This window comes from Cimex lectularius, unplaced genomic scaffold (assembly GCF_000648675.2).
Source record: "Cimex lectularius strain Harlan isolate CLEC.00 unplaced genomic scaffold, Clec_2.1 scaffold216, whole genome shotgun sequence".
NCBI classification, from domain to species: domain Eukaryota; kingdom Metazoa; phylum Arthropoda; class Insecta; order Hemiptera; family Cimicidae; genus Cimex; species Cimex lectularius.
Genome location: NW_019392801.1, coordinates 457,414 through 485,090, shown reverse-complemented (window position 1 = coordinate 485,090; position 27,677 = coordinate 457,414). Strand labels below are relative to the sequence as shown.

The window sequence follows — 27,677 nt, the reverse complement described above, 5'->3', positions numbered from 1 at the left end:
GTTAAAAAAAATAAACGTTTTCGCGTGTAATAATTGATAATAATTGATGAGTATGTTAATTTTACGTTGAGTAAGGTTTACTGTGAAATGTATGCATTTTGTACATGTTTTAATTTTTTTTTTTTGCTGTTGTTTATGCTAAATAGGTGTTTAATCGCCTCTGCTCTGATCACTATCGTACGGCAGGGTTATGAAGCGCGTCTGAAAAAAAAGAAAGCGAGAATATGCGGACCAGATCAATACAATTTTACCTAATAACTCGACAAAAAACACTATGAACTCACATTTTAATATAAATTTTACAGTTGTATAAAACAATTTTCTCTATCGTAAATTCGTTTAGTGTTTTTTCAATTAAAAATTCATAGGCTGCGCTGGGATTCGAACCTTGGACCACTAGCGCGGAAATACCTCTCGGCCACCCAAGTTCAATACTGTGATTTCTGACTTTGAGTTGAGACTTCTAAGACTATTTTTATATTAAAATTTTTAAAAATTTACATAAATGTAACGCGGAGAAGAAGAGTTTATAATAAAAGACCAACAAGGGAGAATATTATTTCTCAGGACACCTCATAAGTTTTTTTGGTATCAAGTGAAATAATATTCAAAATTTCATATAGATAAAACATAGAAAGAGAGGTTTTCTTATCAATAACATAACCTGTACGAGAACCAGGACAGTCATTGATCAAACCTGATATATCTGATTTCATGTAATTTACATCGAGGGAAACTTTTTTTTTTTTAACGAGGGTTCGCAACAGCAGAGGTCATATAAACCCTCAGGGTGCCGGTGTTTTTGAAAAAAAAAACATTTGTAAGTATGTCGGGTTCTAATGCAGGGCCAGATTCGAACCCGGGACCTTTACCTTACAGTGATGAGCGCCGTGTCAAAGACTAAACCTTGGGCCACCGACGCCCCCACTTCATCAGTACCACAAAACTCCGAGTATTCGTCTTTAGTTTCAAGCTGCATCAAATTATCTAGAACCAAATCAATTGAAACACGTTCTAATAGAAATATAACCTGTACGATAACCAGTATGTTCAATGAGGATCAAATCTGATATATTTGATTTTATGTGACTAAATCGAGGAACACTTACTTCATCAGTACCACAAAACTCTGGTTCAAATTCGTCTTTAGTTTCAAACTGCATCAAATTATCTAGAACTAAATCAAGTCAAATAGGTCTTAATAGAAATAAATATAACCTGTACGAGAACCAGGACAATCATTGATCAAACCTGACATATTTGATTTTATATGAGTTTACATCGAGGAACACTTCACCAGTACTACAAAATTATAAGTATTAAACTTTTAGTTTCAAGCAGAATCAGATTGTCTGGAACGAAATCAAGTCAAAAACGTTCTAATAGAAATATAACCTGTACGATAACCAGGACGTTCAACGAGGATCAAACCTGACATATTTGATTTTATGTGAGTTAACATTAAGAAACACTTCATCAGTACTACAAAATTACAAGTATTAAGTTTTAGTTTCAAGCGGAATCAGATTGTCTAAAACCAAGTCAATCTAGTCAAGTACGTTCTAATAGAAATATAACCTGGACGATAACCAAGACGTTCAACGAGGATCAAACCTGATATATTTGATTTTTTGAGACTACATCCAGGAACACTTGATCAGTATCACAAAACTGCAAATATTCGCTTCTAGTTTCAAGCAGAATAAACCTAGAACCAGATCAATCAAGTCTTGTACATTCAGAAACCTGCGCATGGATCAGAATGGTGGACAAACCTGATATATTTGACACTGTCATTTTATGAGACTTTACATCGAGGATCTGTGAAACTAAACTGATGGACAAAATAAACGCACCATCCTTAATTTTTAATTTATTTAGATTTGTTCATGTTTTGCAAAAATAGATTTGGTTGTAAAAATAAGAATTGTTTGAAAAGAAAATGTTTATTACTTAATTCTAAAAAAATAATTATTAGTAAAGAAGACAAAAAAATCAAAAACAAATACAAATTTTAAAAAAATTCTTCCTTTAATACCAAGTATTTCCATACCTGGCTTGAATCACGTCCATTAAAGCCTTTGCATTCCTTGGGAATGATTTTTGATAATTTCTTGAGGAATACTTTCCGATCCATCAAGAATTCTAAGGTGTTAGGAACTGGGTTTCGCTGTCGTATTCGTCGCTGACCAAGTTGGTCCCATATGTGTTCGATTGGGTCCAAATCTGGACTTCGAGCTGTACACACCAAGCACTCAATTCCAACCTTATTCAGGTAGTCATCCACAATACTGCTCTATCGAGCATTGCATTATCCTGCATTAGCAAGAACACGCGCTTACCGATGTGGAAGCAAATGGCACTATATGACGACCTCCTTGCATAACAACCAATTCGGTGCGAGCGTCCAAGCAAATGCCCCAGAACATCAATGACACAACGTTGAACGCCACCACCCGAGGAACCTTTCTCCTGAGCGTCTTCATATGAAATTACACCAACTGAAGATTTGAGGTCAACTCTCACCTCATCTGTAAAGAGAACTCTTCCAATGTCCGATTCACATGTTCCCGAATTGAGCCTGGCTATTTCCTGAGCTCTGGAAAGAAGAGGTCCTCGAACCGGATGCCACGCTCTGAGGTTATTTTCATTGAGCCTTCTTCTTACAGTCCTGAAGGAAATCGAAACATTTCGGACATGATTTATCAGATTTCTTGCCTCGTTTCCCGTAGAGCTGCGGTTTCGTAGAGCCTGATGAAGGATGGATCTATAATCGTTCTCGTCCTTAGCCCTACACACGATAGAGTCGACTCTATCCTGACCTAGTGTGAAGCCCAGTTTCTCTGAAGCGCCGAAGAACCCTTCCGATTGTACAGTGATTTATCCTCAATTTCCTGGCGACGTCGCTAGCTGCAACCTTCGTCTAAAAATGTTATGACCATGTCACTGCCATACTCACTCAAATTCTTGACGGAAGCCATTGAAACCGGTATAAGAATAATATCAAATGAAATCAACGAAGGAAAAAAGATTAACAAAATGCGATATTTATTAGGTGTGGCAGAATGGAAGGGCACAATGCTACGTTTTGTGCAAATGGGATTAATCAATACAAAAGTAAATAGCGGTCATAATTGACCATATTAATTATACACTGTCACGCTCAAATGGCAAGAGCAGCGGTGTATCGATCCGAAGATCTTGGGTTCGAATCTCGCTCGTGACACTCATTTTTTCATTTCAACCAGGATCTTAGATAAAAATAATAATTAATCGAATTAATATTTATATTACTAGTTTCTAGTAGAATGAAATTATCAATAACCATGGCAAGAGAACGTTCGTTAACAATAATATAACCTATACAAGAACTAGGATGATCACCAGGATCAAACAAGATTTAAATGATTCTTTTAGCATTTACATAAAAAACCTTCATCAGATCCACAAAATTACAATTTTGATCTTTAGTTTCAAGTAGAATGAAATTATATAGAACGAGAACAAATATTACAAAAACATAACCTGTACAAGAACCAGGATTATCACTAGGATCAAACCTGATTTATATGATTTTATTATTCTTTACATCAAAATTCCTTCAACAAGACCACAAAATTACAATTTTGACCTTTAATTTCAAGTAGAATGCAATTATATAGAATGAGAACAAATATTACCAAAACATAACCTGTACAAGAACCAGGATGATCACCAGGATCAAACATGATTTATATGAATTTATTAGCCTTTACATCAAAATTTCTTCATCAGGACCATAAAATTATATTCATTACTTTAAACTTTAGTTTCAAGTACAATGAAATTATGTAGAACGAGAACAAATATTACCAAAACATAACCTGTACAAGAACCAGGATTTTCACCAGGATCAAACCTGATTTATATGATTCTATTAGCATTTACATAAAACAACCTTCATCAGAGCCACTAAATTACAATTTTGATCTTTAGTTTCAAATTATATACAGCTAGAACAAATATTACAAAAACATAACCTATACAAGATCCAGGATGATCACCAGGATCAAATCTGATTCAAATGAGTTTATTAGTCTATACATCAAAATCCCATCATCAGGACCACAAAATTATAATCATTACTTTAAACTTTAGTTTCATGTACAATGAAATTATATAGAACGAGAACAAATATTACAAAAATATAACCTGTACAAGACCCAGGATTATCACCAGGATCAAACCTGATTTATATGATTTTAAGTAGTATTTACATCAAAATCCCTTCAACAGGACGACAAAATTACAATATTGACCTTTAGTTTCAAGTAGAATGAAATTATATAGAAGGAGAACAAATATTACAAAAATATAACCTGTACAAGTATCAGGATTATCATCAGGATCAAACCTGATTTATATGAATTTATTAGCCTTTACATCACAACCCATCATCAGAGCCACAAAATTACAATTTCGACTTTTAGTTTCAAATTATATACAGCGAGAACAAATATTACAAAAACATAACCTATACAAGATCCAGGATGATCACCAGGATCAAATCTAATTCATATGAGTTTATTAGCCTATACATCAAAATCTCTTCATCAGAACCACAAAATTATTATCATTCCTTTGAACTTTAGTTTCATGTACAATGACGTTATGTAGAACGAGAACAAATATTACAAAAACATAACCTGAACAAGAACGAGGATGATCACCAGGATCAAATCTGATTCATATGATTTTATTAGACTATACTTCAAAATCCCATCATCAGGACCACAAAATTATAATCATTACATTATAATTTAGTTTCAAGTACAATGAAATTATATAGAACGAGAACAAATAATACCAAAATATAACCTGTACAAGAACCAGGATTATCACCAGGATCAAACCTGATTTATATGATTCTATTAGCATTTATATAAGAACGTTCATCAGAGCCACAAAATTACAATTTTGACCTTTAGTTTCAAGTAGAATGAAATTATGTAGAACCAGATTGGCATTACACAAATATAACCTGTTCAAGAACCGGGATGATCGGCAAGGATAAAACTGATGATTTTAATTTTATCAGTTTTTACATTAGAAACTTTTATCAGAACTTCGAAACTATAAGTAATAATCTAACTTTTAGTTTCAAGTAGGATGAAATTATCAAGAACCAGATCAAACATTGTCAGAGAATAAAACAAAAATATAACCTGTACAAGAACAAGGATGATCAACCTCCTGCGTTTAATATTGATGAGAATTCAATTAGTTTTTTTAATGGGAAAAGTCTTTAAAAGATTATTCACAAAACAAATATTAAATTCGTCGATTTAGTACAGAAACAAAAGTTTGGCTGTAAAATTAAGCTGTCTGGTCGTCCATCAAAATTTGGCCAAATAGCCAATAAACAATATATTGAACGAACCAAAAGCTTTTGTCAATTTTATTATTAAGCAAAGTTGGACAAATTTCTTAAATTTTGTGAAAAATTCGTTGTTATGCAATGTTAATTTTATAGTTACTTTCAAAGATAGAAAGTTTTTAGGAATAAAAGTTTTTTTAATAGCTTTAAAGTGCTGGATAATATAAAATTATGGTATTTCATTTAATATTTATTAAGCAAAATGTAATAATTATAGCAAATCAATTTTGTTCATAGTTGGACATTGACCTGTCATAAATGATCTTTTTTCGTTTGTTTTTTTAACACGTCTTTTAAATTTGGGTCTAAATTGTTGATAGTTGACCTAGTGAGTGGATATAGTTTTCCAAAGGATTTCGTACAAAGTAAAGAAACAGACAAGTCAAGGGAAGATATCGGTTGCGGACAATGGATTGACTTTTTCCGTATGGTCCCCACTCGTTCCCTGGGCACCCTTCTCCTCGTTCCTTTTGGTATATAAGCCCGCCTCCCTGTCTGGAAAACACAGTCTCAGCCCGCTTTGGATTACTTACATCATTCAACATGAAAGCGTTCGCTTTGGTAAGTTTCTGAGAAAAAAAATCGGGATTTTTCTTTCGTGAGCCTCGGAGTCAAGTCAAAAAGAAAATTTTTTGGGAAATCGTAAATTTGTCTGAATGAAAAACCACTTCTTACTGCATTGTATTTTTATGTTTTGGATTCGAACTTTTTTTTGAAATATTATTTGGTTTTTGATTATAGAAAGCGACCTGATGATACGGGGGATTACGCAAACACACTTGTTATCCCGTTTCCTGTATACCCGACTTTCTAATTTTCAATTAAATCGTTATAAAAATATTCTCTGCTTGGACGGACTTTGTTAAGCAGATAGTTAAAAACAAAAAAAAAATCGACTAGTTTCCGCGCTTTAGAGTGAAAGTTCCGATGCAGTTGCACTTGGAAAGTTCTGAATCCCGTGTTGGCTTGATTTCTTCTATTTTCTCTCTTCTTTTTTTTCTCTTTTTATTATTTGTCATTTAATGTTTTTTTCCTTTGTAACAGTGTCTAGTCGCGACGCTTGCAGTAGCCGCCGCTGAACCGCCAGTAGGAGGAGGCTACAGCTATTCGAGACCGTCCGGTGGATTCGGTGGTGGCTTCGGAGGTAAAAGTTCATCTAAGCTTTTATACATTACAAAAATTAAAAAAAGAAAATTTAACTCTCAGTGCAAATAAATCATTTGAATTCGATCAACTAAGCTATAAAACGGCTTAACTAAAAATTTAACCCATTTATGTTTAGCGGTCTAATTGACCATATTAATTATTTCAATTAATTATAATTTTTATGTGTGTTGTTGGTTGAGATGTAACAAGTTAGTGGCACGAAGGGATTCGAACCCACGAGTTTCGGCTTGGCATCTCAAGCAAGACCTTACATAAAAAGTATAAAAATTTAACGCCAACACATCCATACACAACATTTTCTACGAAAACCTTACTCGAAATAATTAATTAAACACTTTATCGGAAAATCGCTTAAAATGTCAATTTTGCGAAAAACGTTCAATATTAAAAATCAGAAACATCAATCGTATCATAAACATCATGCAAAATTTCCTGAACGTTTTCTTATTTTTTGTCAGAATTTCGAATAACATTTTAACTGAACTTGGAAATTTCTTTTATCGGGTGATTTTATACCCATCCGAATGAAGCTTTTTTAAAATATATTTTACTGCGTTACACGACTCAATTAAAGCTCTTAACGACCTTTTAGTATATGAGGATCTGGAGGCAAGAATCGATAAAAAAAAAATATTACATCTTACTCCAAATAATTAATTGAACACTTTGTTCGAAAAATTTTCAGTGTTAAAAACTGAAACATCATGCAAAATTTAATGAGCATTTTTTTTTGTTTGCCGGAATTTCAATTTTAATTTAACTTGGACATTTATGTAATTTGGTGATTTTATACTCATCAGAATGAAGCTGTTTTATATATTTTACTGCGTTGTACGACAGTCAATTAAAGTTTATAATCTTTTATTTTATGAGGCAAGAATCGAGCAAAGAAAAATTAACAGAATCTTTACAGCCTTTCCAACAGAACCCTAAAACAATCTGGTATGAAACAAAGAAAGTTTAAAATTTCTGAAAAAGGCGGATTTTTCGTGGCATAAATAAAGACCTGTAATTTGCTCGTTTCGGATCGATTTGGTCCGCCCATCTTCGCTTTTTTTCAGGCTTGATTCAAAATTATCTAACTATAGGTTCAACATCCTTCAAATCCTCAAGAGGAAATTTAGAAATGCGCATTTTACCTATTTTATATGGAAATTTTCTATTGGCTATCATTATTTTTACCGGGTTGAAAAAATTTGGCTTGTGAAACTCGAAGTTGAAAGGGTTGAAAAACAGCGAAACAATGCGTACTCATTAACAATTATCCGGAAAACAATCAGATCATATATGATTTTCCGTTTGTTCTTTTTTTTTAGGAATTAATTGATTATTGATCATTGTCTTAAAAATGAAAATGTGCTATACAGGTGGCGGATACTCTGGAGGCGGTGGATACTCCGGAGGTGGCGGATACTCCGGAGGCGGTGGATACTCCGGAGGCGGAGGATACTCCGGAGGCGGATCTCTCGTAGCGGTATCCCCCGGACCTTCGACCAGCGAAGGCCAGCACGTCGACGGAGCCGTCCTCGAACAGGTCCGTCAGATCCTCCTTAAAGACGAAGCCAGCAGCAGCCACTCTTCCGGAGGATTCGGCGGCTACCCCAGCTCGTCTTACGGAGCCCCGAGCTCTTCTTACGGAGTCCCATCCTCGTCCTACGGAGTCCCGAGTCAGCAGTACGTCAGCAGGGTGGTCGGAGTCGATCTCGAAGGAGTCAAACAGGCCCTCCAGGTCGCCCAGTTCGAACAGAGCGGCGGACACGGAGGCGGCGGTGGATACAGCTACAGCGCACCCTCCGGAAGTTACGGAGTACCCTCTCGCCCCTCCGGCTCCTACGGAGTCCCATTCTAAGCTGACTAAATACCTTGTAAATATCATCGGACGTGACACCTAACCGCGCAACAACCAAACGGGTCTACCAGGTTTGCACAAACAGCTGAATCCGCTTCCCGATGAACTGAAACAATAAAGATAGAAAATTTTAAAATTAATTCCAAAAGAACATAGCGAATTCAGTTAATTTGTGCAGGCTGTTTTGTTTTTTATTTTGTATAAACGTAAGTGATATTTTTTTATTAAAAAAAGAAAAAAAAACATAAAAAATATTAAAAAATACATTTGCCACCGTGAACCGTTGTACTTTTTTCTTAAAAAAAAAATACCCTTTGACCACACACAAAATTGAGTAAGAGAGAAAAACCACACACACACTTATACGTCTATTATGCAAGATGATTTCTCCAGAAGCGAAACTAATAGGGAACAATTTGCTTATTCAACCTTAAATGCCATAGCTGCAAGACAAAATAGGCCAAAGCAATTGACATTTGAAAAATTTAATAATGCATCAATACAGAAAAAAAATCTCCCATTGTAATTATTTCACTCAGTGGCTGAGATCATTCTCTATTTTTATTCTTGTGAGGTAAACTAAATTAAGTAGTAAAAAGTGTGACGAAGAAACTGGCCTACATTCTTTCATTCATTAAAAATAATAATTATAAAAACATAAACATTCATAAAATTAAAATCTTTCTTATTTTAAACATTAATATATTTATCTACGAAATGATTTTTCAACATAAACAAAAGATTTAATTATCACTATAATTATTAGATTCTAGGACAATAGCTTTTTCATCTCAATCAAGATCTTGGATAAAAAGTATAATTAATCAAAATAATTATACAAGATCAATTCCGCGCATGTACTTACCAGCATATAAACTTATGCCGAGTTGAGCTTCTCGTGCACCACTGGAACTTCCAGCTTTTGATATTTACAACTGCTGACAGATTCCGGCAGACTGCAGTCGTCCATCCAACAACGGGTTCGGCTCCGGATGCTGTCAAAAGCTGGGTGAATTCAGCACCCAACGAATGCAGTTCCGAACGCATTCATGCTCATGTACATTCTTAAAAACGTACATTTCTAATCATATACCATTATTTCGATTAGGGTGATCGAGTACTCGATATTTCTCGAACGCCCTGTTACACACACATATTGTACAACTAACCTAATTGAGGGTCGATGGGTACTCGATATTCCGCCATCAACCACTTCACTTCACACATTCACACTAATAAATACATTCACTCTCAGCACAACCTTTACACCTTATTATACAACTAACCTAATTCAGGGTCCGTGGGGTATTGGATATTCAGCCATCGACCACCTCACCACACATTTACGCTAATAAATACATTCCCTCTCAGCACAACTTTTACACTGATTATACAACTAACCTAATTGAGGGTCGGTCCATGGGGTACTGGATATTCCGCCACTGACCACCTCACATCACACATTCACTCTAAACATGAGCTAGGAATACACAACTATTTTTACTATATACAATAGAAAAGCGCCGTTTCCTCCAAGAATCGAAACAGGAACTTCCGAGCTCAAGCAAAATTCCCAAATCGGGTGGCATTCCTGCGCGCTCCCTGTATGGAGGCAAGAAATTACACCGTTCAATGAGGTGGGACGCATCGAGCAATCTTTTTCTGCATGCGGTCCCATTAGGAAGTGTCGATGTGTCAATTTTTGATGCATTCTTAACCGGTTAGGGGATGAACCTTCTTCTACGAGTCAGATCCTCCGAGAGCCACTCATCTACAGAGCTTCTCAGTCGACCCACTGACGCTGCCACATTCTGTTAATCATGGTTTTTATTGTATTTTTAGCGTCAGAGGCCCGAACGCGGTAGTTACATCCGGTGGTTTGGACGTCCTCGGCTTAGCCGCCTCGTCCAACTTTTCATTACCCTCCAAAATCCATTAATGATATAATATCCAATATGTCCAGACAACCACCGTTTTGCCGATACTCTACAGTTCGTGGTATGTCTCCAACAAGAGCACTTCGAGAAGGTGGACGGAAAACAGATCACGGACAGCAGTTACCGCGCTCAGGGAGTCGGTGCAGTCTAGGTAGGCAGTGCCATCATCGTCTCGAATGGCCCGAAAAGCGTGCCAAATCATACACAGCTCTGCCGTGTGAACGCTACAGTGCAATTTTTTAAACATGATTTTTTTTTAATCGCTTCAGGTTCGTTTTCGCTAGCATCTGGTCAGGAAGAGAGTCCCTTACTTCACCCGAAGTTGGTGTTGAAAGGTAATATTGGTAGTGAGGTCTTTGGATCAAATATTGTGAGCAAAATATGAAAGTTCCTTTTTCTTTACATCCGTTACAGGAAGTCTCCCTTTGCAAGCAATAAAAGGATTTTTTCATTAATATTTGTTTATTTTCGAATTTCTGGTACTTAAACCATACTCCGTCATTGAAAGTAATATGATTTACATTAATTCCTTGCCCTTCATTTTCTTTNGAGTCTTGGTGTTATCTACATCGTCAAACCAATGAATATGGCATATTGGATATTATGTCAAACATGGATTTTGGAGTTTTTGGATACTATGACATCCAGGGATTTTGAAGTCTGTGTTGTGTACAATGTCAAACCAACGAATATGGCATATTGGATATTATATCATCCATGAATTTGGAGTCTTTGTTTTATTTACGTAAAACTAACACATGTCATATTGGATACTATGTCATACATGGAGTTTGGAGTTTTGGATACTATGTCAAACAATCGTTCTGTACTTTTTGGATACTATGGCAACCATGGATTTTGGAGTTTTGGATATGTCATTCATGGATTTTAGAGTCTTTGGGTTATCTACTACCACCAAATATGTCATATTGTATACTGTGTCAAACGGATTTTGGATACTACATCAACCATGGATTTTGGAGTCTGTGTTATTTACAATGTCAAACCAACAAATATGGCATATTGGATATTAAAATCATCCATGAATTTGGAGTCTGTTTTATCTATGTCAAACTAACACATATGTCACATTGGATACTATATCAAACATGGATTTTGGAGTATTTGTTACTTAGAAGGCAGGGTAGCAAAAATGTTAGCTAAGAACACCAATTTAAGGCGAAATTTAGCGAATGGTTAATTTGTGGCCCCAAGAATATCCAAGGCCGCTTTTAGTCGAGTTCCAGGACATGAAGAAGAATGGAACGAACAGGCTGACCATCTAGAGGAAGAAGGGCGATCCCTTCACCCATGGGACATGAACCACAACTAGGCATAGAGGATGTGCTTAAGTCTGAACTGAAAAATGGCTGGAAAAAGGAAAACACAAAACTGGACAAAAGGACTCGTTATGAGGTAAAAGATTTATATATAAATATATCAAAAGTGAGGGTGAAGTAACTCCTCTTCATAGGCAGATACAGAAATAGAAGAATCCTAACTGTAAAAAAAAAAAACACAAATATCTGCATATATCCTTTGTGCATGTGATACATCAGCCCAGATACCGTAGTCACTTCGGTGAAGCAATTCTTATGCAAAAAGAGACGCACGAAGAAGCACAAAGTTAAGTGCTTAGTCTTATAGGTAAAAGTTCATTTTCCAAGGTTTGGTTATAATTAGGTGTTAGATGCTGCATATTTATGTTAGGCATTCGAAAGATTTTACTGTGTGGTCTGTGAGGTAATGAACCTATAATTTGGTTGTGGTTGATCATTTAGATTGGCTCTCCTCGCTGTGTTGAACATTTCACCATCTTCAGTGGTGACAGACCAGAACAGTGAAGGGAGATCATTGGACATGACCTCCAAGCGCAAAACACTATTAATTTCACAAGTTTAATTTATGAAGCAGAATTGGAAAAGAAAAAGACGGGAATACAAAATCTCATAGGGTAATAGGATCCCAATTCAGTTTATCTAAACAACAAAAAATAATAATATAAAATAAAAAATACATTCAAATATTCAATTTATTTACATTATTTCATAAATATACATAATAAAATTTATTTAGGAAAAAACATATTTAAAGTATTTTTATATATTTGGTCACATAGTTTTTCTTTATTTTCACCTTTTACACCAGAAACAATTTCTAAAATTTGAACAATGTTCGCTGGTTCATTCCTGCTTTTCACCATGCAATCGCTTTTCCACTTTTCCTTTTTTGTCGAATTAAACTGTGTTTGTACATATTTAAAACCTGCATGAGTAGGGCGTACATCACACCAAGGGCTGTCGGTTTCGATCATCAGGCGATCGGATGGTATTTCTCTGACGGCTTTCAAGTTGTCTTCAGTTTTTAACGAACACCCGTTGACCCCTATATGAAAGCCTTGTTTTATGAACGCATCCGCCTGCTCAGCCGTACCGTCGAACGAATGTACAACACCTCCAAATAGGGGTTTGTGCTTGTTGAGAAGAGAGTGAACATCATCGAAAGCGTTCCTGCAATGGAGGAAAAGGGGCAACTTCACGTTTTTACAAAGTTCCAACTGTTTTTCAAAATATTTGAGTTGGAGTTCTTTTCCGGAAAAATTCAACCTGTCGTAGTCCAATCCACACTCGCCCAAAGCGACGACTTTAGGCCTAGCCTCATTTATCAAATCGCTGAGGTCCTGCAGGTATTTATCCGGGTCTCCTGATTTTTCAAATTCGTTCGAGCGTGTCGGGTGACACCCGATGGTCAGGTACAACCTCTCATCGGTTTTAGCGAGTTCCAAAGCCTCTTTGCAATCTTCCAAATAAGTTCCTGTTATTATAATTTTATCTAACCCGTTGTCCCATCCCCTTTTTAGTACATTAGTTAAGTCTGGTTGGTGTTTTTTAGAACCATTGTATATTCCTTGATACATAAGATCTGTCAAATTGGCACCGATGTCAATAAATTTGTATAAACTCATTTTGATTATTATATTATATAAAAATAATGGTTGTATTTATTTATTTTGTTTTTGTTTTTTTAACCAAAAATTAGCTTGAATGCAATCGTGAATATGTTGACAAAAATCAGGGGTACTGAAACAAAAAGAAAGAAAACATTATATTAGTTTTTACTATAATTAAGAATAAAAACACACAAAAAAATTAATTGGAAGAAGTAATTTGGTCAACAGACCACTAAATATAATGGATTTAATAATTAAGAATTTTAACTTATTACTTTCAATAAATTGAACTATAATTATTGAATAGCTTAGAGAAAAACAAAGAAAACTAGTTTGCAAAACAAAAATTAAATATAATAATAAAATAAAAATATCCTGAAGAGTATCAGAGCACACAGTTACAATTTGATAAGTCATCAAGTGAAATTTCAAGCTGGTGATATTGTATGGATGAAAAATATGCAGTCATCTGACATTAATCAGTACTATTCCCAGAAACTAGATGCAAAATTTCATCAATGTAGGATCAAAAAGATGCTATCTTTGGCAATTGCTGAGGTGGAGAGCATGGAAGGCCAATCCGTTCAGTCGTGGCATACCCAAAATTTTATTACATGTTTGATTTTGAGAGGCGGAGTGAACGCTTCGCACGCTCATTTCTATCGCTCCTCTCCCCAGAGGTGAGATTCATTAAAGTTAACAGAAATTGAAAAAAGGAAAGAAAAGGGCAACACTTGCAAGTTTCAAAAATTAACGTAAATAATGTTTGCGAAGGATATTTTTTTAACATAAAAAAGGCAAAAAAATCATGTTTTCCTTTGGGTCACTGTCCTCCACCCGAAACACAAATAAGTGAAATTTTCACTCTCCTGGAAGACGTGGTGCGTAGTCCCGGCTCCAATATCGGGTGGCGTTGGAAGTAAAAAAGATGACTCGCTCTCACAGTCCAGACTCCAATGTCGGGCAGCATAGGTAGTAAAAGAAAAAAAAGCCTCGTTATTATGTTTTCAATATATTGTCACCTGTCGGCTGGCCAGCGCAAAAGTAAAAACTTCTAGTCCGATCATCCTTATCGGAAGGTGGATCTCTGGTTGTGCCTTAACTTGAAAATCCACTAATTCATTCAGAATTTATCAAGAAGTAAAAGAGAAATTGTTACTAAATAAGATGGGTTTGTAGGCATAGAACATTTAGGGAAGTTTCAATGCCAGGGGAGCCCCAATACTCTGGGCGATAGAGTCGCCTTCTCTATCTAGGGAGCGCGCGGGAGACCGGGCTGATGAATTTCGGCTTAGGTAGCATAAAACCTGCACGCAGCATATTGTCTGATGCTCTATGCAGGCCCGGCCACTTGGAATGGACAAGCGGGGAGGGAGGTTGTCTTGGCCCTTTGGGGCTGAGCTGCCTCTACACCAATGCTGCGACGGTAACACAATCCTGTCTTATGCGGAGGTACGTCAGCTTTCATCTTGAGAATCAAAACGTCCGATAAGGCCAAATAGGCTAGATGCGGACATCAAAGATCCTCAGAGCCCTTTTTAGGAACCCCAAGCGTAGAACAGTGACCATGATCACCACACAGCACCGGCCGATTCTCGAGGAGCAATATAAAAGAAGACACACCAGATGGACAGTCGATGTTTTTGGATGGTAAGATTTTACTGCTCCAGTTTGTAAGAAGTCACACGAGCTTGTGAATTTCACTTATAGATCAGTGTGTGCTATGCATACTTATAGTAAAGTGACTAAGTTCCGTCTCCATTGCAGCTTTTAAAACTCAAGTAATGCAAGAGTTAAGTTAGGTTACGTAGCATATTGGCTTATCTGGAAAATAATGTAATATGTAATAATAATGCAGGTTTTCTTTCAATTGCCCCTTTATATAATAAACTGTTTACTATTGATGGAATATTCTTTTGTATGAATGTCAACACTTTTTCATCCTCTTACAAACAAAATGTTTGTTTCCCTTAGTAGCATTTCATTACTTGGAATTTTTTGGCTAGTCATTTTTGACTAAGATGTCAACATGTATTTTTGCGTAATTTCGTTTTACAAGTTAAACTCGGTCGGAATGGTGCCCAAACAGCCAGAAACATAAATGAATTCTGGGGAGATGGCAATGTGAACGAGAACACCGTTCATAAATGGTTTAAAAAATTTCAAGAGGTCGTGGAAGGATTTATCAGGAAGAAAGAGAAATTGTTATTAAATAACATAGGTCTGTAAGCGTAGCTTGAACGGTGATCACCAGGCAGCACTGATTCAGGAGAAATTATGTAAAAGAAGACACACCGGAGGGCTGGTCTTACAACACCCTAGATGATGTTCTGTGAGCTTTGGCCGAAAAAAATCCCAGGACAACCGTTTAACAATTTGCAGAGAATCATTCAGTTAGCAAATCGAACATTGCTGACCACATTACGGCAATTGCAAAGGTAAAAAAGCTCAAAAGTTGCGTTCCTCATCTACTAAACGATCGCAAAAAAAATCAGTGTTATGAAGTTTGCACAACACTTCTTCGTCGAAACAGAAACCAAATTTTTCTGGATAGAATTGTTACTTGTGTTGACAAGTGGATTCTGTACGATAATACCAGACGTTTTATGGAAACCTACACAGAGGCTCGACGAAGGAATAGCATCACCACATTTTCTACAGCCCCTAACTCATCAAAAAAAAAAAGGTGTTGTTGGCTTCGTTTGGACTTGTTGAATCCTGGTGAAACAATCAATATTGTTCTAAAATTGAAGCTATGCATCAGAAATTGGTATTATTGAAGGCATCTTCGGTCAATCAGAAAAGACCGATGCAGTTACACGACAACTCTCGGCCTCATGTCTCACATGTGACAGCATGACAACTGTTAGATTTTGGTTATGAGGTTCTGTCTAGCCCTCCCTATTTTCCAGATCTCTCGTCTCCACTACCACTTTTTCAGAACAACATTTACAAAATAAAAAATTTCATCGTTAGAAAATGTGTTCACACAATTTGTTAATAATAAAGACTCAAAATTCTATTCAGGGCGTATAGAGTTACCATCATGTTGGGAGAAGTCTACTGAAAGTGAAGAAGGGTATTTTAATTAATAAAAAATGTTTAAGATTTTTATATAATTTTTTTTAAATTTAACTATTTATATTTTATACCCAAAAACCTGTAATATTTTCAGGATAACCCAATAATTCAGTTCCGGCCAGATATAAGGTAGTATTTTTGACTTATGATTTTTCCTTCTCGAAGGTGGGATAATAGGTCATCTCAAGAAAACAACAAGTTTTTCTTTCAATCCACAACATTGCAGATTTATTTTAATCCTTCCTCAGGTGAGTTAACGCAGTGGTTAAAGTAGTGGTAGTATTTTTGTGAACTATCTTGTTTTCTATGCTTTAATTAAAAATTAAATTTTCCACCTCACTAATGGATCGTTCTATTATTTTATAATATATTATTTAACTTTATCATGAGCTTTGCACGGATCCCCTTCACTTTGATCAACTCATGACACTCATGAACAAATATTAGTGCCACTACTCAAACAATTTAATTCTAACAACAAAATAAAAAAATCGGGAACTGACCCAAATGAATTCAAAGAGTAAACTTTTAAATAATTGTATTTTAAAAATAATTATTTTAATAAAAATGATTGGTGACCTAGTTTCTCCTTGTTAACAATAAAATTTTTAAAAAATATGCCTTCAGTAACGTAGAGTAAAAGATCCTTCCTCTTCCAGGTAGTTTAAATGGAAAATTAAATAATCCAATTTGGTCTCATCGGCGAAAATAATTCCCAAAATGCATTAGGCTTTCTTAAATGATCTTCAGCAAACTGGATGCACTTTTCCCTATTCTTGACTAAATAGAGCTTCTTTCTGGGATTGCATTGGTGCATGTTTTTTTATAAGTATTTCATACCATTGGAGGCATCACTGAAATAAGTATAATCCTGTTACAGAACATAAAATCAGGGACACTTGTTTATGGGTTGGTAATTTCTTTGAAAACGGCAAACTTTTGGATGGTGTATAATTTTTTTCAGCATTATTGAGCTCCTTATACTGGAGATAATATAATGAATTGTTGAGACTTGCTTATTAAGTAAATTTCTTTTTTTTTTTCATGAAATTATTCGATCTATCTATTTTCAGTGACTTTCTATTCTGGCTTTTGTGTGGACTGAGTTAAATAACTCACTGACTTTTAGTTTGAGGTTTCCAATGATTTTGGTCTCTATCCTATTTTGATCATTGTATTGAACAAGCCTAAATGCATTTGACAAGCCAAGTTGTTTTCAGTTTTCATTCCTGCACCCTAATTTATGTCGATCCATTTTTATTTAATACTATATTTGGCCCTAAATTTAACTCATTATTGACCTCACCTTTAAAGTTACATCTGTTATTACAACCCTCCATTCCATCATTGCTTGGTGGAACAAAAAAGAGATAAGCTGATAAACTAACATCCTTCAAAATTATACTTTTTTCTTTAATTCTACCCTGACATATATGTTTGAAGCAACAGACACAATGACGATAGGGAAAATGGCAAAATTTTTATGATAAAAAGACCAAAATGTTTACCAACAACCAAATTTTTGGAATAGTTTAATTTAGGTTTAAAAAAAGTTGAATTTGACTGGGGAAAGGTTCTTCCAAGTTTAATTAAATTTAATTTCTGAGACGTGGTCAAATGTCAGGATTAGGATTTTGTTAGATGACCTCCACTAAACATATTGAATGAATAACTAACTGAAAGATGTGTAGAGATTAGTGACCGTTAATCGATAGTTATTCAGATATCGTGAGACGCAGTCGGGTGTGATGTAGGTTTCAGAAAAACATTTTCTTTATTGTGCCGTTTCGATCTTTTATTGAGATCATCTTCAGGGCTCAAAGTGTTTGTCGTCTGTGTAATTGTGCCATCCTTGCGTGTCGTGGTGAGAGTCACAACAACAACACGACACGCAAGGATGGCACAATTACACAGAAGACAAACACTTTGAGCCCTGAAGATGATCTCAATAAAAGATCGAAACGTTGGCACGATAAAGAAATTTTTTTCTGAAACCTACATCACACCCGTCCGCGTCTCACGATATCTGAATAACTAACTGAAAGATATGTTTTCTAATTACATTTTGTTAACCAGTCATAAAAATGTACCTAAAAACCAACACAGATTTTTAAAAAAAGATAACAAATAATAATGCAAATATACTCATATTTGTACTTCTTATCAGTTTTTTTAAACAACCAAGTTTAGACTTACAAGGGGACGACCTGTTGGTGTGTCACGGATTTGGACCAAACTTCTTTTTTTTTTTCTTCTAAAAACTTTAAAATATCAGACATGTATCCACCATTTCTTGTTAATAAGCCCTGTTTTGGCACAAATGTTTTTTGAAAGTTAAAATTTTCTTTTAATATTTTTATTTTGCCATCCTACTTATTCAAATAAATTATGTGAAATATCATTTTATGGCATTTTTTATGTAGATTGCAATAAAAATATAATATAAGATTTCAAAATTTACTAGTAAACTAGGCCAACTAGGTTGGCTGTTTTTTTTGTGTGTTTTTTCCTCCTCCGGAGAATCCACTTGTCATCATCGCAAGTAACAATTTTGTCCAGAAAAGGTACATTTCTGTTTTATCAAGCCAGTGTTGTGCAAACTTCATAATGATGATTTTTTTCGGCAGTCTTTAATCCATGAGGGGCCCTTTTGAGCTTTTTCACCTCTTCAATTGCCTTAAAGTTAAAATTGCCTTAAAGCATGGTCGATTTGTTAACAACTGAAAGATTCTCTACAAGTTTGCCAAAAGTTGTTCTAGGATTTTCTTCATCGTTGTCTAGAGAAGAAATCCTTCCATGGCCTTCTTTGTTTTGAAGGTTAAAGTTTTCCTCTCAAAATTTTTTTTAAACAATTTCTAAACAGTGCTCTCACTCAAACTGCCATCGCCCCAGACTTCATTATTGTAGGAAATAAGGCCAAATGAAGCCCATCGTAGAGTCACAATCACTTTTTTTTTTGTGTGATTTGGGGGCTCTGGAAAATGTTGTGCTACTTCTCCTTTATCGAGGAAGATGTCATAGAGGTATTTTGGTACATTTCAGTTTGAATATTAGCCCCTTATGCCATACTTTGTCAAAAGCTTGCTGTAAATCGACAAATGCAGCTAGCTTTTTTTCTCAAAACCTTGCACTGTTTTCGGTGATTCTATACACCTGGTGGCAGATTGACTGGGATAAACTTTAAAAAGGAGTAGAAAAAAGACTGCATTAATAATCAATTATTATTTTGCTTCTGTTGTGTCCTGCACTAGCGAGTTTTTATTTTATTTTTTTTTTTTTGCAGTATGTACTGAGTTTCAACTCTTGTGTGAGCATCAACATCATCAAAATAACTAATCAAGTCTGAGTCTGTTTCTGTGTTATTTTTCTCTTTAATATATCGATGTCTGCCTTAGCTAAGTTTGTACGAGACTCTACAGCTTTTCATTGAAGGTGTTCACTGACTTTGTTTACTAAGTGTATGACAAAAAAAATTTCTGATCATCCTGGTACTATCAGAGATGTTAGGCCATCTTCAGGGTTAAGCGGATTAAAATAAATCTAAATTTTAAGTCCAAATAATATTATTTATGTGCGATATTTAGTGACTATTAATTAATGATTATTTAGAGGTTGTGAGATGCGGTCTGGTGTGATGTAAGTTTATAAAAGCATTTTCTTTATCGTACCAACATTTCGATCTTTATTGAGATCATCTTCAGGACCTAGGATTTACAAACGTTGTTTAAATTATACCAATACATGTAAGATGTGAAAATGAATTTATACAATGAAGTATACAATATAGAAATTTTAGATTTAATCAAAAGTATTTGTATTCACTCAAAGCGAGTGTTTTCTATGTAGATGTGTCATTGTTGTGTCGTGTTGAGAGTGTTAATGAGATATTATTTCTTGTTTACACATTTGATTTTGAAGGAGTGGAGATAGAAGTCCATTTTTCTATGAGAAGATGGCTTCTTTGAGGAGAAAGGGGAAATGGTTTGTCGATCAAGCCCAGTTAGCCTTTCAGGATTATTACAGGGAAAGGAGAGTTAAATTGTTCAAGAATTAGACTATGTACAAATGTTTGATGTGTGGAATGCAATGATTGTTTTATATGTTGTATTATGCTTTGTGTGTTAAATGTATGTTATTGGTATTAAATTTGATTCTGTCTGTTCTGTAATTGATGCTGTGTTTATCTCTGTTGAAGTAAACCCTTTCTAAAAAGTTACATTTATGTTTGTTTTCTTCTGTGTGTAAGTTGTTGAAGTCAAAATTGAGTTGGTGTTCAAAATGGTGGGTAGCCAGTGCTGTAAGATTTTGTTTGGATTTTTTTGCAATCATAGATATGTTGTTTTACCCTCTTATCAGATATTGGCATATAATTCCGATGTAAGTTGCTGGATAATTTATACAACTGATTTTGTAAATGATATCAGACTTATTTGTTACTTGTGTGTGATCTTTAATTATGGGAAAAAGAGTGTGAATAGTTTATAGTTTTGGAAGGCTATTTTAAAGTCAGAAGAAAGAAATGTGTTTAGTTTGTGTGATAGGTCGTGAATGAACGAGGATATATATGTTGGTTTGTCTATGTTTGATATAATTGATAAAATTAATGTAGTGTTATTAGTGATAGTGGATGGTGTTAGTGTTGAGTTGCAGTTATGTGTTTAGGGTAGTGATTGTTATGTAGGATATGTTTGTATATCTATCTTCTTGTGGTGACAAGATCAGGGTTATAATTCTGTGAAGTAGCCCTTTGACCATGTTTATTATTGTATCGATGGTTGAGGTGGCGATCCGCATTTCTTGGTCTTTGATACCAATCGGTGATTAATGTGCCATCTGGTCATCACAAGTGTATATAAAAATTTCTGCCCTACTTCCTTCCCCACACCTTCAAAATCAAACATCACTGACAGGCAAAAAATTCCACCCACTCGTAATATAACTTGATTTGTATATATTTTTATATATTAATTAAAGATTCACGTTTTTTAATATATAATAATTAAGTCTTTGTCTAAAAAAGTAAAACAAAAAAATGTAAATTGCTAAGGAAAATTAAAATTGAAAAAAAAGGAGAGATAAAATTTGTTGTAGATTATTTATTAACATTTCAATGTCGTGTATTTCCTCCTCTTGCCTTAATTACATCTTGAAACTGCCTCGGCATACTTTCTACCAATCTGGAAATGTCTATTTGCTGGAAGTTAGCCCATTTTTCACGAAGAGTCCATTCAAAATTGTGGAGTGTATCAGGAAGTGATGGACGTGCTCTTATTCGTCTTTTGAAGTTATCCCATAAATGTTCGATGTGGTTGAAGTCCAGAGAACGTAAGGGCCAAGCTAAGACCCTGATGTTATGCTGTTCGACGTACATTTGTACTATGCAAGCAACATGCGGACAGGCATTATCGAGCATTAGAATAGGATTTTCGCTGATTTCATCGAGGATTGCCAACTCATAATGTTCCAAAATTTCATTCACATAGCGAATGGCTGTCAAAGGCCCTCCACGAACAACAACCAACTCTGTGCAATTCTCCATGGAAATTCCTGCCCACACCATCACTGAACTAAGTTGAAAAGGTTGGCTCTGGGAAAAATTACAAGCTTCGTACCTTTCATTTCACCTTCTTACACTCTTTCACGCCTATTTGGAGATCTTAGAGCAAATCTGCACTCATCTGAAAAACGTACAGCAGACCAATCGTCCAAACATCAATGGCTTTGTTCTAGAGCAAATGCGAACCATGCAACTCTGAGTTCTGGTCAATTCTGGTCCTCGTACAGGACGATGGCGTCCATACTGATTTAATCTCCTTCGAGCAGTGTGTTCAGAAATTTGGACACCTCGAACTTCCTGGAGCTGATGAATCACTAAGGTGGTGGTTTCACAAAATTCTCAAAGTCAAAAACCGGTCATCTCGAGGTTCTGTACCCTAGGGCGTCCAGAACTGGGCCTTCTATGGTAGGACCCAGTTTCTCAAAAACATCTAGGCAATAGCCTCACACCTGAAGAAACGTTCATCATCAAAAAGTGCCACACTATGCACAACATCCTCAGCACTAAGTGGCATTTTTAAGTTTAAAAATTTAAATTGAGACAACAAAGATGCGAACTAAAATGTTTATTCAAATGAGACTGAATAAACATTTTATATGCCATAAAAAGAAAACGCTGAAAAATCCTTTATCCTTGTTTGGGATTAAGGATTAAGCGTGATTAACTCTAATTGATATTCCCAATTTAAAACAAAGCATAAATAAATATATATTGGTAAAAACAATGAGACAAATTAAGGGAAGAATTTTCTTTTATCGAGAAAATGAAAAAAAAAATTGATTGGGTGGAATTTTTTGCCTGTAAGTGTATAAACAAAAAATACTAACACTCTCAACACGTCTACACAGCAAACACCAACTTTCAGCAAGTACAAATACTTTGATTAAGCCTAAAATTTCTATATAAAAAAAATATATAAATATTTTATATAAAAATGTCTATACTCTATAAAAATCAAAAAATTGGCACAATAAAGAAAATGTTTTTCTAAACCTACATCGCACCAGACTGCATCGCACAACCTCTAAATAATATTATTTATTTTGATCAAATTTTCTGCAGCCTATAAGGTTGTCAGGGAGTCTGATGTATTGACGTTCCAAACAGGAAGAAAGCACAGATAGTAAATTAAAGATGGATGAAATTTATGGTGGTTTAAATTTTTCTGACGTGCTAGGATGATGATGATGAACATCAATGTATCCAAAAATAAAATTTGACTGGTTCAAATTTGCTTGGCTTATCAAAATATCCACTCAAATTGTCGACAGTTAATAATCAATTGGACGTGATAGCTGATAAGCTAGTGTAAACTAAATTAAAAAGGCTTGACTCTCCAGTCTATTTTGAACGAGTTACGAAATCAAATGCTAATATTGTCGCCGTTTAATTTAATACAGGACTTATTAGAAAAGGATGGCAGAAGGGAACAAAGGCGAGAGCGTTTGGCGTAGGCTTAAAAGAGGTAAAACCGAGTACTTTGGTGCATACTCACTTCTCATGACAGTCCTTATAGAGTACATCAGGTTTAAAATCTGCCCTTTGACCGAAGGAGTTTCCCCAAATCCTTGTACACTGCTCGCCGAAGTCCAGCCCACTAAACAAAACAAAAATTAGACAAAAGTAAATAATTTATTTTTAATTGGAATCCGCGTGTTCGGTGTTTTTAGAATAACCTTATCAACAGGGAAAAAATCTAGTTGGTATCAGTGGATTTTATTACGTTAATCGCGGGTTTTTTCTTTGGTGAAACGAGCTTTAATCGAAAACCGATGGGATGAAAGAAGCAAGTAAGTCGAAATATTAGATTTAAACTTAAATAAAATTAAGCAGGCAAATAGAAAGGGAAAATGAAAAGTCCTCACTTTTGGCGAGAAAGCGTTCTTCGTGTAGAACGCAGACGGCGTTCAAAAACAAAATCGTCGCCTCAAACAAATTCCACAAAGTAAATGCCATTTCTTTAAACTTTTTACCTATTGAGTTTCTTTTTTTTTAATTGAAAACGGGGAAAAAATTTTAAAAAACTCCGGCTTTATCACAAGTTAAAGTGTAACCTCCATGTATGGTTATAATCCGACAATCCAACTCGTTGAAACGTGTCGCGCATGCGCATCCGTTTCCGTTTTACCTCCCCATCCTTGCCACTTTTCCATTTATGTACCGGCGTGTCGACAAAACAAAAAAAAACCTTGAAAGAATATATGATAGAGAAAAATACCGACAAAAGAAAAGGGGCGGAAGGTCTTTTTTACCAGGCATGAATTGCAAAAAATAAGGTATTCCGATTTACAGATCAAATAGGAAACCGTTAAGGTGGTTGAACTTGGAACTGTTAGCTAAACACGTTTTCGGCCCTGTGCCAATATGAACAAGGCACACGCATGTGATCACGCACTAAAGCTAAAATCCACGAAAAAACGCCCTTTTCAATTTAGTTATATTCTCGTACACGATAAGTCCACTAATGAAAAAGAAACCATACAATTATTTATATGTACGTATTGTTTCAACCTACTACAAATTAGCTCATAAATGAGTGTGGATTATGTGTTTGTGAGTGCAAATGCTTTAGTTCACCCCAGTCTTCATGTTGTATTCCTCAAGCAGGTCCTCTCTGGATTCTCACACTATCATTCTCTTACCGTTTCACACGCTAGATCTTTCTCACTAGCTCTTTCTCCCATACAAACTCACACTCTCTTCAGTTCTCACTCACTTTCTTTCTCCAATCATCCTTAGAGTGTGAAAAAGAGAGGGGAGAGTGAGAAAGAGAGGATGAGAGAATTTGGAGCAGGCAAGTGTGTAAGAGCGTAAGAAACCGAAAGTGAGTGAGGACTAGGGAGAGTGTGAGAAAGAGGGGATGAGTGAATGTGAAGCAGGCAAGTTCTGATTGAAAGGGTAAAAGAACGAAAATGAGTGAGGACTAGAGGGAGTGTTTTTTTTTAGATTTTTATTAAAGCATTTAAAAAAATTAAAAAGTGAAATTATTCCAAATAACAAGTGTCAATCTTAAATACGACAGTCAATGACAAGTAATAAATAGCAAAATAAGCGAGAATCGATCATTCTCTTAACGTTTCACACGCTAGCTCTTTCCCTCATACAAACTCATACTCAATCTCTTTCTCACACTCTCTCACTTTCTTTCTCCAATCCCCCACGCAGAGTGTGGAAACGAGAGGGGAGAGTGAGAAAGAAAGGATGAATGAATTTGGAGCAGGCAAGCGTGTGAGAAGTAAGAGAACGAAAGTGAGTGAGGACTAGGGAGAGTGTGAAAAATAGAGGGGAGAGTGAGAAAGAGAGGATGAATGAATGTGGAGCAGGCAAGTTCTGATTGAAAGGGTAAGAGAACGAAAGTGAGTGAGGACTAGAGAGTGTGAAAAAGAGAGTTTGTGATTGAGAGATTGAATGAATGAATATCGTTTAATTTAAAAAAAAAAATTCGATCGTGTAGTGTGATCGTTAGGGTATGTAACCATCCGTAACATCCCTGTAGTGTTATTAAAAATTATCGTTTTAATTTTAAAAAAATTTAAAAGAGAGGATGTGTAAGGGTAATAGAACGAATGTGAGTGAGAGCGAGAATATGAGAAAGAGAGAGAACTTGATGGAGAGAGTGGGAGGATGTGTGAAAGGGTAAGAGAAAAACCGTGAATAAGAGCGAGAGAAAGAGACAGAGAAGCATAAAAGGGTAATAAAAAGAATGTGAGTCTGAATGAGTAAATGAGAGTGTGTGTCTGAAACTGTAAGAGAAAGAATGTGATTGAGAGTGAGAGCGAGGGAGATAGAGTGAGTAAGGGAGAGAGAGTGTATGTGAAGGACTGAGGGAAAGAAAGTGAGTGAGAGTGGGAGAGTAAATGAGAGTGTGTGCGCGCGCGCGTTTAAGAGAATGGATGTGAGCGAGAGCGAGAGGAAGTTATTGAAAGTGAATGTGTGTGAGTGAGAGAAAAGAGAGTGAATGAATGTGGTGCGAGCAAGTGTGTGAGAAGGTAAGAGAACGAAAGTGAGTGAGGACTAAAGTGAGGTGAACAAGAGAGTGAGTGATTGAATGAATATCGTTTTATTTTAAAAATCCCGTTCGTATAGTTTTATGAAAAATTATCGTTTTAATTAAAAAACTTGAAATAGAGAAAGAGAAAGCAAATATTTTAAAGGGTAAGGGAAAGAATGTGAGTGAGAGCGAGAGATTGTGAGAAAGAGAGAGACTGATAGAGTAAGTGAGAGTGAAATGGTGAAGGTTTGGGCCTATAGCAAATTACAAAGATCTAAATTTAGAATGATATTTTGAAGACCTAGCTTATTTTAAACCTCTTTTACCCATATTTCCGACATAATTAGAAATTTATGTTAGTAGTTATTTTTAAGAGATCTGTCTTTTGAAAAAGTTTCCCATCGACTAGGAATTCGGCTGGACGTCAAGGTTATAAGCAGGGTGAGACTCTTTTGCTTGAATTCTCGTCCGATTCAGACGCGAAATATGTCCTTGTTTCAAAAATTTCTTGTCTTGGTTGTTCAAATTGGGCTGTTTTGTTGTTAAAATCCTTTAATAATCAATATATGTTATAGTTTTTGATAATTCTGTTATATTCCAGGCAATTTCATTGTGGCTTCCTCGAGAAAGCTTTCTGTCTTGTAAAGAAAAAAAAACCCTGAAGTCTTTTCTTCAATGTTTACTTATTTGCCAAGTTATTATATATTCAAATTATCTTGAGAAAATTCCAAGGGCAGCTCACAGGAATTCCAGTGGTGCTATATAAAAAATTATATCCCCTTTCTGTTATATTATTTTCTTTATATATTTTATTTTTGCAAAACAGTTCAGACTGCCAAAGCAATTCGAATTGTTTCAAAACAATTTTTCAAAACGTTAGCTTTCTACTAATTTCTACATGTTTACAATTTTGACTTAACATCGACTTGAAAATTAATTTTGTACAAACAAGGAACTATTTGGATCTTTATTAAAGTATAAATAAAATTTTGCGAAATTATGCGAAGGAATGTGTGTCATCACTAGGTCAGTCAATGACCTAGTACTTATTAGGAGAAGGATCGTGTCGATTGCACTGAACTAAGTAACTAGGAAAGTACAATAAGCGAGAAAGCTGTGCTGGGGGATTTAAAAAACCTCTTCCATGATTCATCATCATCATTAATTTCTACATATTTACACTTTTAACTTAATATTCTTGAAAATTATTTTTCTACAAACAAGAATCTTGGATCTTTATTAACGTGTAAATAAAATTTTGTGAAATTATTCGGAGTAAAATTTATCAACTGTAAATAATCGTTTAAGGACATGAAATATGATCATTCATGGATGAAAAATGTACGATCAATGTCAAATTCTTGCTAGAAAAAAACTAATGAACGGATTAGCATGTTAAAAAAATCACATCAAAATTAGTCAGTGAATGCTTTCAAAATCTTGGGAAACACAATCTGATGATTTTTTTGGTTACTAGGGAATTGTGGCCAACGATAAAGCAGACACACTGGTCAGAGGACGATCAGACCATATATGTTTACAATTTTGACTTAACATCGATTTGAAAATTAATTTTCTACAAACGAACAAGGACTATTTGGATTTTTATTAAAGCATTTAAAAATAAAATTGAAAAGTGAAATTATTCGAAGGAACAAGTGTCAGCCTTAAATACGACAGTTAATGACATTGTAATAAATAATAAAATAAGCCAGAATCAATCATTCTC

The 27,677-nt window shown here is 35.2% G+C and overlaps 4 protein-coding genes across 6 annotated transcripts in view; 2 read left to right on the top strand and 2 right to left on the bottom strand.

Moving 5' to 3' along the window:
- The first annotated feature begins 5,875 nt into the window (after positions 1 to 5,875).
- On the top strand, positions 5,876 to 8,552 carry LOC106669271 (glycine-rich cell wall structural protein). Its single transcript, XM_014398612.2, has 3 exons — positions 5,876 to 5,977; positions 6,461 to 6,560; positions 7,951 to 8,552. Exons 1-3 carry the CDS (start codon positions 5,960 to 5,962, stop codon positions 8,430 to 8,432), a joined length of 600 nt encoding a protein of 199 aa, XP_014254098.1. The 5' UTR covers positions 5,876 to 5,959; the 3' UTR covers positions 8,433 to 8,552.
- Positions 8,553 to 12,449: 3,897 nt separating this feature from the next.
- LOC106669240 (putative deoxyribonuclease TATDN1) lies at positions 12,450 to 13,440 on the bottom strand (the record flags this gene model as incomplete). The annotated part of the gene is made up of 1 exon (XM_014398575.2): positions 12,450 to 13,440. A coding segment is annotated over exon 1 (885 nt), but the record flags the coding sequence as incomplete, so codon positions are not given.
- On the bottom strand, positions 13,076 to 24,055 carry LOC106669241 (immediate early response 3-interacting protein 1). Its single transcript, XM_014398576.2, has 3 exons — positions 23,823 to 24,055; positions 23,453 to 23,554; positions 13,076 to 13,449 (listed from the first exon to the last, which is right to left on the bottom strand). Exons 1-3 carry the CDS (start codon positions 23,911 to 23,913, stop codon positions 13,394 to 13,396), a joined length of 249 nt encoding a protein of 82 aa, XP_014254062.1. The 5' UTR covers positions 23,914 to 24,055; the 3' UTR covers positions 13,076 to 13,393.
- Positions 23,308 to 27,677, top strand: part of LOC106669239 (solute carrier family 12 member 2) — an 81,064-nt gene continuing 76,694 nt past the window's right edge. Inside the window, exon 1 of one of the 3 annotated variants that reach the window (XM_014398568.2) lies at positions 23,308 to 23,422. In XM_014398568.2, the coding sequence (XP_014254054.1) occupies positions 23,374 to 23,422 (49 nt within the window). In that variant the 5' untranslated portion in view covers positions 23,308 to 23,373. Of the gene's footprint in view, positions 23,423 to 23,654; positions 23,748 to 24,214; positions 24,234 to 27,677 lie in introns of those variants that run through there. The other 2 variants (XM_014398570.2, XM_014398574.2) reach the window with 2 other exon arrangements.